This window comes from Argentina silus (assembly GCF_951799395.1).
Source record: "Argentina silus genome assembly, chromosome: 17".
Taxonomy (NCBI): Eukaryota; Metazoa; Chordata; class Actinopteri; order Argentiniformes; family Argentinidae; genus Argentina; species Argentina silus.
The window spans coordinates 15,410,240-15,422,540 of record NC_139671.1 but is presented as its reverse complement, the minus strand read 5'-3'; the positions used below and the strand labels follow the sequence as shown (position 1 = coordinate 15,422,540).

General features: G+C 44.7%; 1 protein-coding gene across 1 annotated transcript in view; it reads right to left on the bottom strand.

The window, feature by feature from the left end:
- Positions 1-5,674: 5,674 nt before the first annotated feature.
- Positions 5,675-12,301, bottom strand: part of stum (stum, mechanosensory transduction mediator homolog) — a gene marked incomplete at its 3' end in the record, with an annotated part of 17,574 nt that continues 10,947 nt past the window's right edge. The window contains exons 2-3 of the mRNA XM_083689369.1: positions 9,143-9,322; positions 5,675-5,709 (exon numbers count right to left, since the gene is read on the bottom strand). Of these exons, the coding sequence (XP_083545495.1) occupies positions 5,675-5,709; positions 9,143-9,322 (215 nt within the window). The remainder of the gene's footprint in view (positions 5,710-9,142; positions 9,323-12,301) is intronic.

Below are 12,301 nucleotides of genomic sequence, written 5' to 3'. Positions count from 1 at the left end.
CTCCACTGACATCATCTCCCACTCTGGAGTACACAGATAGAGAATCTCCACTGACATCATCTCCCACTCTGGAGTACACAGATAGAGAATCTCCACTGACATCATCTCCCACTCTGGAGTACACAGAGAGAATCTCCACTGACATCATCTCCCACTCTGGAGTACACAGAGAGAATCTCCACTGACATCATCTCCCACTCTGGAGTACACAGAGAGAATCTCCACTGACATCATCTCCCACTCTGGAGTACACAGAGAGAATCTCCACTGACATCATCTCCCACTCTGGAGTACACAGATAGAGAATCTCCACTGACATCATCTCCCACTCTGGAGTACACAGAGAGAATCTCCACTGACATCATCTCCCACTCTGGAGTACACAGATAGAGAATCTCCACTGACATCATCTCCCACTCTGGAGTACACAGATAGAGAATCTCCACTGACATCATCTCCCACTCTGGAGTACACAGAGAGAATCTCCACTGACATCATCTCCCACTCTGGAGTACACAGAGAGAATCTCCACTGACATCATCTCCCACTCTGGAGTACACAGAGAGAATCTCCACTGACATCATCTCCCACTCTGGAGTACACAGATAGAGAATCTCCACTGACATCATCTCCCACTCTGGAGTATATAGAGAGAATCTCCACTGACATCTGCATAAACAGACTCAGGTTTCTTAGAAAATGCCTCATTTGGGCACTTATTTGTCAACTGCAACATTATATGCCTACGTTTAATATAAGCTGCTGAACACAGAGAGGATAATTGTAACAACACAGCTGCTAGTGCAGAAGGAAGCTCTCCTTCTCGAACAACCAAAACATGTTCATCAGTATTATGAGAATAACTTGAAAGTATACTCCAAGCCCCTGTTCTCCTTAAAATATGCTTAAAATATTCAGTACCAGTCAAGAGAAGAGCATTGATCAATATCTCTATAAGAAGTCTCACAAGATTAGATTCTGGGTTCTGAGGTTAGTTAGGACATGGTAACCTACTCTCTGCCTGCCACCTAGTGAAGACACACCACCACAGCAAGATTAGGAGAAGGAGAGGAGGAGAAGGAGAGGAGAGGAGAGCATACCGTATCTCCCCTTCAGACTGACTGATGACAGGGTTTATATGGCCCCTGTGGTCCATGTTTCACTCTAATCACTGCCAGCAGCCTATATTAGGCGTTGGCATGCGTGTGTGTGTGTGTGTGTGTGTGTGTGTGTGTGTGTGTGTGTGTGTGTGTGTGTGTGTGTGTGTGTGTGCGTGCCTGTGGGAAGAGAGGTGTGTGAGTGAGGTGTCAGAGCAGGGATCTGGTGATGGGGTATTGCCCAAGATGTTTATGGGATGGATCGCCGTGGCGACATGCCCAGTTGACCCCTGGGGAAGTCTGACATCTGATTTAATCACCAGTCCTCTGCAGTCAATCGATCAGCTGATTGATCGACAGATCAATCCACAGGGCCAATTTGAAGAGGTTTGAGTTGCATTTTTAACTAACAGTTCCACCTGATTACATCGGTGTAAGGTGCAACCACAGCACTATTTAATTGATCATACAGTACTTCACTGTGCAGAGGTGGCATTGAGAAATACTTTAGTCCTCAGACAAATCATCAAATTCATCATACTTCACCATAACATAGTGTTATGTAGCTATTGCTTTTCTGTTAAGTGTGGTCTGTCCTCTGTGTTGCATGATGTTTAGAACAGAGTACTGCCCTGCCTACAGATCCCTGGCCAAACAAACGCATGTTGTATATTCAGTGGTGTCACTGATATGTAGAACAGCTGGTAGTAGAGAACACATCCTGGACATTCCAGAATCTAGAGCGAGCTGAGGAAGAACGCTACCGGCATGGGAAACGGAGGCAGAGGAATGCTAGAGAGAGGGAACTGAGAGGGGGAGTGTGTGTGTGTGTGTGTGTGTGTGTGTGTGTGTGTGTGTGTGTGTGTGTGTGTGTGTGTGTGTGTGTGTGTGCGTGTGTGTGCGCGAGCGCGTGCGTGTGTGAGATAAAGGAAATGTCAGGCTGATGCTGAGCTCTGTCCCCCTCACATTTTCATACCCATAGGGTAGATGAAGCACCACAGATAAAACACTGTTTCCCATCACGTTCATGTTCTCTGATGCAGAAAACGAATAAATAACCCACTGGGATGTTTGACCCCATAGAGGTCCTGTGCTAAAAAAGGAATGGCTTTTTTCTTTATTTAATCTGTGTCTACGTCCTGTGGTGAGAGGCTCATTGGGTCACGATGAGTATGGGGTGTTGATACGAGTATTGATATAAAAACCTAGAAAGGTTTTTATATCAAACCAGCTCCCTTAATTAGCACTGGTATTGGGTCACCAGACCAAAGCGCTGAGGCATAAAGAGAGAGAGAGAATACTGCTGGCCAAGGGTAAGATGGTGGACGTGAATAAAGAGACTATACTGTGACGACGGTTTGATCAGGAGGACATCAGGGCCACCGTAGCTCACACAAGCTGTCCTCTGTTGTGTGTTTACAATGCTCACAGCGCGCCCTACTGGCCTTCTGATGGTTGAAACAACAATGCTCCTTGTTCATCTGAGGCATTGAAGTCTGTCTCCTGCCTAACTAACTCTGCCTCAGTAACTCTCTGTTCTGACTCTGTACCTTACATCACAATGGAGAACATGAGGGGCTGCATGTTTATTTTTGTTGATAATGTCAAGCACTGTTATAAAATGCGGGGTCCTTTCCCCCTGACCCTCAGATAATCTGATAAAGAAGAGCACTGTAGTGTTCTCGAGTGTTCTAAAATCACCATTGGAATGTTGTATACACTAGCTTGCTGAGAAGGTCCCTGACATGGAACCGTCACTCAACAGAAGACACAACTCCTTATATGGAGATAAGGGATAGCCAATAGCCTCCTATCACAGACAGGCGGAAGGCCTTCCAGGATTGTAAGGACAAACATAGTCTCCAAATGATTACATTCTGGGCCATCATTTCTGCAGACCAAGGAAATACGGCTCTGATTCAATTGTGATCCAAAACCAAAGATCATTTCAAGGATAACTGGAGAGTTGGCCCACGATACTGCACCAATAATACAATGACCTTTGCATCAATACAACAATGAGCTTCATTCTCAATTCAACATCATTGGCATTGAAATGGGTTTGACTTTTTCGGCTCCAACAACCTTGGGGAAAAGAAAGTCCAATTGACCAGCTTCTTTTTTATGAAATTCTAACTTAGTTTTGAACATACGGACATACTTGTATCAGTCAACTTCCTGAATCCACCTTCATCCTGATACCTTGACAGTATGTCCTGCTCCGAGCACTCCAAGACCAGCGGAGGCTGGTAGAGGTAGAAATCGGAGGATGTCATTCCATTCCAAGCATTACCATGAGCCCATCCTCCGATTTCTACCTCCACCAGCCTCCCCTGTACTAGACCATATGGCTATAGTACCTCTGACTCCTGCTCTGACCATTTGACCACACAGCTTTGTCTCTCGGCCACCTTTCGGCCTCTACTATGTACAATCGCTGACCCCTCAACATCCCCTCCACCCCTCCTCCGTCAAAGCCCCTGTGCGTCCCCCCGCTCCCCTCCCCTCCCCTCCCCAACACACACCCCACCTCCCCCCAACGGCACCTTTGTTCAAGTTCTGTTGTCATAGCAAGAGTGGAAGTACCAGAAACAATCTCAACAAAGGATCTGCTTATGAGGAGAATCATTATGGCATTGGTCAGTTCTCTGTCTGCTTGCTAGTGTTTAGTCAATGGGAGAAAGACCTAGCTAGCTCCAGCCTGACAGACTGGCTGACTGACTGGCCACAACAAGCCTTTTTAACCTGAAACACACATACAGATACAGACACAAAAACAGTATTCATAACAGACTCTGTTTATTGAGGTTGACACTTCTGTAGGGCTTGTTTGTTCTGTACATTAGTGTAGTTTTACAGCTTTTGCAGGCAATTGACTTTTCATTGTCTTAATATTGGAAAATAATAAAGTCTTGAAACCTAACAATGGCATTGAAATTCCTGTTATGTGAAAAGTGAGTGCACCGTTCCCCGTCGTTTCCCATGACGACGTGACATTCTTCACAGTCCGTTGTGTTGAAGTGCAAGGACAAGATGTTTTGTGCCAAGTCATAGCATGAGGCTAAATCTTTTTTTTTTCTTTTTTTTCCCCCGAAAAATCCTGTTGTTATCTGTGTAGCACTTCAATAAACTCATCACACACTCATTCCCCAAGACACACACCACTGACACGCCTCTAATCTTGACAAAAGACAAGACCGAAGAGCGTGTCTTGTCGTGCAGGTTCAGGTCTTAACCGAACAGAAGCTAACATTTGTCAGGCAGAGAGTTAGCCTAGCCTACATCTCTCTTACAATACAACGCCTAGCTCCTCTCTCTACTGGGTGTGAGGGAATTTGATAGATAGAAAATAGATATCTTCAAAACACAATCAAAGTTTACAATCTACTGTATCTATGTCAACCTTTCTATAATGCCTAGCTTATCGTTTTAAAATCTCTCACTTCGTCATATCACAGATCATATAGCAACTCGGTTGGTTCTTTCTCTGCTTTTTCATGTCCGTGAGGCAGTAATAACTTTACAATTACATTAATTTAACTGTAATCCAATATATGCACAGATACTTGATTAAAGTGGACAGTGTCTATGGCAACTGGCCCAGAATGATTCACTGTACAATACATTGACGTTTCACAATAAAACAACTACCAATAAAAGTAGAAAGGTCAGAAGGCTGTGTGTGTGTGAGTGTGTGCGTGTGTGCGTGTGTGCTTGTGTGCGTGTGTGTGTGTGTGTGTGTGTGTGTGTGTGTGTGTGTGTGTGCATGCGTGTGCATGGGTGTGTTTGAGTGTGTGTGTGTGTGTGTGTGTGCATGTGTGTGCAAGCCCCAGCCCTCACCATAGGTCAGTGCAAGTGACGTGAGTAGTCTAAATATATGGTAGACATAGCTGAAAAAAACGATACACAAGGTATCCATGCAGAATATTGTAATTGTATATAAAAACAAGTTCATCATCATCTCCACTTTTCATAAGGCTAGATTAACATCACATACAGTACTATACAATCCCGGAGGACATTTGAACACCAATACCATGATCGGACCAATAAGTCATAATCTTAAGTGTGTCTGAATAAAACGATACTGGAATACTGCACAATTGACTGTTTCATCAAAACCTTGTAATACTGAATGTTGCCACAAGGGGTCCTGTCACAGGATAGTTATAGTCTTTCGCACACAGCACAGTAGATACAGTTGGCACATTATATTTGTATTTTGTTGTTTATTATTTTTCTTCTCTTTATTTTCACAAGACGCTTTCGGGCGCATGTAGCCACCTCTCTGACGATGTGGGCGTGCCACTCATTGTGCCACTGAGCTAGGGAGGGCAGAGACAGAGGCAAGGAGGGGTGGGTCTGGTCTGTAGGTCGGTCGGTAGGGTCTGGTTGGGGGGGTGGGGGGTAGGGGGTGGGGAGGGGTTAAGGGGAGGTAGGGGGTTTGAGCCTGTGAGAATCCGGCCTTGCTCCCTGAGGCGATGAGGCCCTTTAGCAGCTCTCTGCCCCAGTTGGCGGGGCATTGCGTTGGGTAGGGAGACAACTGTACATCCAGGCTTCAGCTCGGCGGGCTAACCTCAGAGCTGCTGGGGAACTCCTTGGTCCCTGTAGCCTGGGGGACAGAGGAGGGGTGGAAGGAGGAGGGGAAGATGGGGCGCAGGTGAAAAACACTGAGATACAATCATCACATCTCATTAAACTTTACTCTAATCATCAAATTAAAATATGTAAAAAGTGCATTTCAATGAGACACACAAATCATGTGTTTGTCTCAAGCAGTGGAGGCTGGTAGAGGTAGAAATCGGAGGATGGGCTCACTGTAATGCATGCAATGGAGTGAGGAATGGTTTTAAACACACGTGTTTGATACAATTCCTCATTCCATTCCATGCATCACAATGAGCCCATCCTCCGATGTCTACCTCCACCAGCCTCCACTGGTCTCAAGCCATATGATTCAGAGATGTGACTGTGTCTTCATATCATGATGAGGAATCCCAGACATGCAGTGGTGAAACGAAGCCCTGGGTGTCGTATTCAGAAGGCACGACAGAGCAAAAATGCTTTACACCACAACAAAAAAATCCATAACCTGTATTTGTCAATCAACACATTTCAGTAGTAGGCTCCCAGTTTCACTCTGTCACTCACAAAGCAGAAAACCCCCCAGAAAAACCTCTCCTGTGTTCTCCTGTTTCGTGTCTAATGATCATGACTCATGACTGATGTCAGTTATAGCTACAGAACCAACGTGTCTCAGAGGCTCAAGCAGCCAGCCTGCTCTCTGATCTGTGCTGCTGGGAAAGTGCAACAAAGCATGCTGTGACAGGGCGAGGACATTCCGGTGACTCTCAGTGGTGCCTCCATAACCACGCCGACCAAGAGGTCATTATAACGAGGACAATGGAGGACATGAAACGCACGCACGCACGCACGCACGCACGCACGCATGCACACAGTGGGACAGACAGACACACAGACAGACAGACAGACAGGCAGGCAGGCAGGCAGGCAGACATACAGTCAAACGGACAGACAGACAGACAGACAGACAGACAGACAGACAGACGGGCGGACAGACAAACGAAAAGAGTGACAGACAAGGGATGTGGTGGGAGGCATAGACACCAACAGGCAGGAACATTGGCAAAGATGGAGGTGGAGATGGGAGAAGCAGTGGTAGTGACAGCCTGTTTGAGATGTGTCCACAGCACAGTGCAGTGATGCGTTCATACTCGAGTCGTAGTAGTAGTAGTAGCAGTTACAGAAGGACTGTATAATAGGACTGCAAACACCTACCGTCAGAAACTTGAGTCCATTTGGGTGTACGTAGCATAGAAAAGAAATACAAGAGCAGTTAAGCAATATTCTCTACAATCTTGATTGATTAAAGGAGCAATATTTAACATGACTTATGTTGACAATGTTTAATTGGTACAGTAGTGATCAGGGAATGAGATCCCTTAAATATATATATATATAATAAATATTTCATTTACCAATGCTGTTTTGGTCCCGAAAAAGTGCTTTCTAAAATGGAGTGTCTGTCGGGTGCGACACTTGGTTTGTTTACAATTGGCCTGGAGTGTTCTAGGGGAGTTAACTAACAGATTTTCGCCTGCTGTATCTGTCTCTGGTGGCTGCCTCTTCAAATCATGCATGCATACAGTACAGAAACACAACAGCTAATGTCCGACACTGCAAGTCCATTTCGGGGGATTGTATTATTATAATGATTATAATGTTATTATAATTTCGTCTCTGTGGCTAGAGGTGGTAGATTCCAACAGGTTTACGCCCTGCTCAGTTAATATCTTACTGTACTAGAGCAGATAATGTTGGCTTGGAGCCATGAGCTGCTACAGGTAGAGAGAAAGACATAACGTTCTGAGAAAGACTACTTTATTCAGACTTCACGGAGGCACATCACTGAAAACCGCCCTCTTTGATATTGTATAGTTTGTAGGGAACACATAGTTAAAAGATATGTTCCAGCACCTAATGGTTAGATTCAATAACAGGCTGGAACATGATAACACAAGGATATGTTGAACTACGTCCTGGGAGTAGCCTTTTCCTCCCACACATCACAATTAATACCACTGTGCAAAGGGCTCTGCACTCCGCACACAGTAGTAATTGCCGGGATTCAAAGGGTTCCATCTCCTCATGTAGAACTGAGAGATGGAATAATGGAATCTAATAACCGAATCCAAGAAGTTCTTAGAAGCACAAGTGGAGCCGATGGGGAAAACTCTGCTGCTGGAGAATAGTTCATTTTAATAAAAACACTGCCTGAAGTTATAGTACATTTTCCAAAACAGATTCAGGATAGTCGGAGTTGGAAAAAATTGGTCTCTAGTCGTTGCCAAATATCTGGCACAGAGTGAGCAAGGCTGGCCCTGGCGTCCCCAGGGCCCTAGACGAGAGCTTGGTTGCGCACTCCCGTCCCTCTCTCCCCACACGGAGTTCGTGAGGAGACTTTTTGAATTTCTCAAACACCTGAAACAGTGTTTTCCTAAAATCTATACCCCACTCCCTACCCCAGAACACCAACAAACACATAGACTGGATGCATTTTCCCCAAAAGAGAAACACTTAATTGTCTATAACTGTATATTTAACAGTTGAGAACTACGTAACACCCCATTTGTATGCAGGTTGCACAAGGGCCCCCTGAACTACTGCCTGAGGAAAAATAAAGAGAACATTTTAATTTAAATTCATATATATATATATATATATTCAGATTTAAATCAAAAGTTTTACTTGTCCAGTCAAGAATTCTTCACTTTTTAGCCCTGAAAAAGTCCCTAGTTGCTATGCAGTATGCTTGGGGTCATTCAGTGGAGGTTGGTGGAGGCTGAAATCGGAGGAAGGGCTCATTGTAACACATAAACTGGAATACGGAATGGTATCAAACAAGTTTTTTTTATACCATTCCTCACTCCAGTCCATGCATTACAATGAGCCTCATCCTCATTTCTACCTCCATCAGCCTCCCCTGGGGTCATTGTCTTATGATGAAATGCTGTCCAATGAGTGGACGTATTTTTTTATTGCGTTGGAGGGCTTTAGACATCTTTGGACGGCTTTTGACATCAGTTCAAGTAATGCCCTCTCTATGACACTCACATTCAGAAAAGCATCATTAGAAGAGCTATCAAAATGGTAAAGTGAGCAATGAAGAGAGAGAGCGAGAGAGAGAAAGCGAGAGAGAGAGAGAGAGAGAGAGAGAGAGAGAGAGAGAGAGACAGAGAGACAGAGAGAGAGATAGAGAGACAGAGAGAGAGAGAGACACAGAGAGAGTGAGAGAGATCCATTAAGCTAGAACTGTATGAAACCATACAGTAGCTATCAGGGTTGTGTTTACTACACCATGTCTCTAATGGCAGATATTGACAATATCCCAATATTAACACTATGCCCCACTTCATGCCCCAGAATATACTGTGTCCCAATATGTCTGGGTCATGCATACTGAAAAGTACACTAGTACAGTGTTCTCGTAAATAGTATGCAGACAATATGTGAGCGCCACCTACTTGCGAGGATGACCATGTCCATGCCCCAGAATATGCTCATGATCCAGCCCACCATGACGACAGCGGTGAGGATCTGGATGAACGCCGCGGCGATGTTGAGCCAGAACACGCAGCAGATGTGGCGATCTGGCAGGTCCGTCTTTGCTCCGCACAGCACTGTGAAAGCCGACACGAACGTACCTGCGGGGAGAGAACACACACTGGTATGATGAATACACACGTTAAGAAAAACACACACACACACACACACACACACACACACACAAATACACAGACACATATACGCAGGCAGGCCGGCAGGCAGGCACGCAGGATCCCACGCACGCACGCATGTAAACACACCACACACACATACACACACACACACGCGCACACGCACACACACACAAACACACACACACACACACACACACACACACACACACACACACACACACACACACACACACACACACACACACACACAGGATGACGGTGGTGATCAAGAAAAAGCAGAAACACACAGGGACGGGTCAGAGAGAGATAAAAGGAGAGCAGTTCAAAGTGGAGCTTAGAGGACTTCAAGAGACAACAGCAATTCACATCACGGAGAAAAACACTCTATTTAGACTGATGAGATTCAACCCTCCCAGAGCTGAAAATAATTGATCTCTGGGCACAAGCTGCATCATACAGTACCTTGGGTTTGAGAAATACGAAGCTACATGAACACAAATACAATACTGAATAAGCAGGAGCCACAAAAGCTCCTTTGTGGGTAAAAAAGGGAGAAAAAGTTCAAATTAATGGAGGCAGGCGATCCATACCCTGTGTGATTTGATTTGGAGGAGAACCACAACAGAGAGGAAAAAGAAGGCGTGCTATTTCTATGTGCCTGGAGGATAATATGAAAACATCTCAACGGTCAGATGTCAGGCCACTAAATCTCAGTTACACCTCGAAATAAAACTCTAAAAAGGAAGTGCCATGGATCAATATCTCCTGTTTTTCCACTGTGTCTGACTTATCAATGAGAGAGAGAGACAGTTCATCACACTGCAGACCAAAGACAAACATACAGAAATCTGCACGCGTGTGCGTGCGTGCGTACGCGCGCCCACACACAGACCATTACCAGATATCTGCCCCCACTTCTCTGTTACACAGACCAATCAGGCCAAGAATAGCCTCTCTGATCCTTCAATGGCAGAGAAATGATGATTTACAGCCAAGACGTCTGACAAACTACCAATGATCAAACAGCAGGGAAACTACTGTAGCGTTCCTATCAGTCCCTGTGATCTGGTCTGATGCCAATACAGGCTTGTTCATCTGATTAGCCCGGCTCATTACTGCTGAGAGACAGTTAGGTTTACATGGAAAATCTATGAGTCAATGCTAAACCAAATACAGCATACACATGGGGATGTAATCTTCCGCCGTAGATTGAGGACCCATCTCTTCAGGCTACATCTTAACGGTCCCTCCTAATGACCTCTTCACCCCCCTCTACCCCCCTGTACAAGTTTCTCTCCTGTTAATAAAAAAAAAAAAAAAAAAAAAAAAAAAATTCCTTCTTCTGGCATTGTGACTGCCTTTGGCCCCTGGTATGAGCATTGATTACTTTATCTTATGATGACTGATGGATAGATGATTCACTTACATGTATTTGTTGTAAGTCGCTTTGGATAAAGGCGTCTGCTAAATGCCATAAGTGTAACAGAATCAATGAAACACCCGCATTTCACTAGACTGTTGATAAGAGAAGGATTGAAAGGGAGCCAGAATGGAAATCTGCACTGAAATCTTGATCCCAAGTACTTCATGGACTAGGCCAATACTGTCGGATAGAGAATGTGTGGCAGTTGGGAATAAACACATTTAGGGGATACGCTTTTAAATTGATTGATTTCAGGATCTTATTGAAACCTTTTAGAGGGCTACTTGAAATTCAACATGACCCAGATTTGGTTGACATGGTGCTTAATTGTTTAATCCTTTTAAATCAAGGTCACTTTCTGAATTAAATTCAATAGATAAATTGAAATAACCATTGCAAATTGATGAGAGAAGCATGATTAAAACATAAATTATGCAAGGGTTCTTGAGAGAAATATATACATTTTCAAAACTGAAACACGCACGCACGCACACACACACACACACACACACACACACACACACACACACACACACACACACACACACACACACACACACACACACACACACACACACACACACACACACACACACACACACACACTCCTCCTTGCTGCAGTAATGCCAAATATGACCAGAACACAGGCAGGAATGTGGGGTTCAAAGCAAATCGTCTTAAAGGACAAACCACCAAATGGAGCTTGAACGTTATTGGCAGAGAGGAGCGATCTGACACCGCCCACCACCAGAATGTTGTTTCTATTGGCATCACGTCATCAAGCCCAAAACAACCACATTCAACCCAGTACAGCATCTGGGCCCAGTAAAAACGACAGTATCAGCTGTGTCTCTTAAACATACATAGAGCTACAGTATATGCAATGTCTCTTATACAAACATATACTGTCGAGCCATCTACCATGTACCTTCTACAAACATAAATGGTTGATGTTTTACACAGCGATAATGATGTAATACCCCAAACTAATTTACTCTACTGTATATCTTAGCAGTGATGAATAATTAAAACTTTGGAATTGAGCTGTCTCTATTGGGTGGAACTTTCGCAATGAATGCTCTACCTCTCTCTCTCTCCTTCTGTCTCTCTCTCTCTCTCTCTCTCTCTCTTCTCCTGGTCTGCAGTTTATCGCATTCTCTCTCTCTCTCTCCCTCGCTCTCTCTCTCTCCTTCCCTCTTTCTCTCTCTCGATCTCTCTCTCTCTCTCTCTGTCTCTCTCTCTCTGTCTCTCCCTCTCTCTCTCTCTCTCTCCCTCGCTCTCTCTCTCTCTCTCTCTCTCTCCCTCTCTCTCTCTCTCCCTCGCTCTGTCTCTCTTTCATGCATCCATAGTCTTCAGCAGTGTGTGTGTGATTAACTTGGCTCACTCAGTCAGCTGTTGATAGAGCTCTAATTACAGACCACTGACACCTCTTAGGGTCATTACTATCTCTCTCACACACACACACACACACACACACACACACGCTAACAACAACAACACAGTGGGGTGAGTGAGAGTAA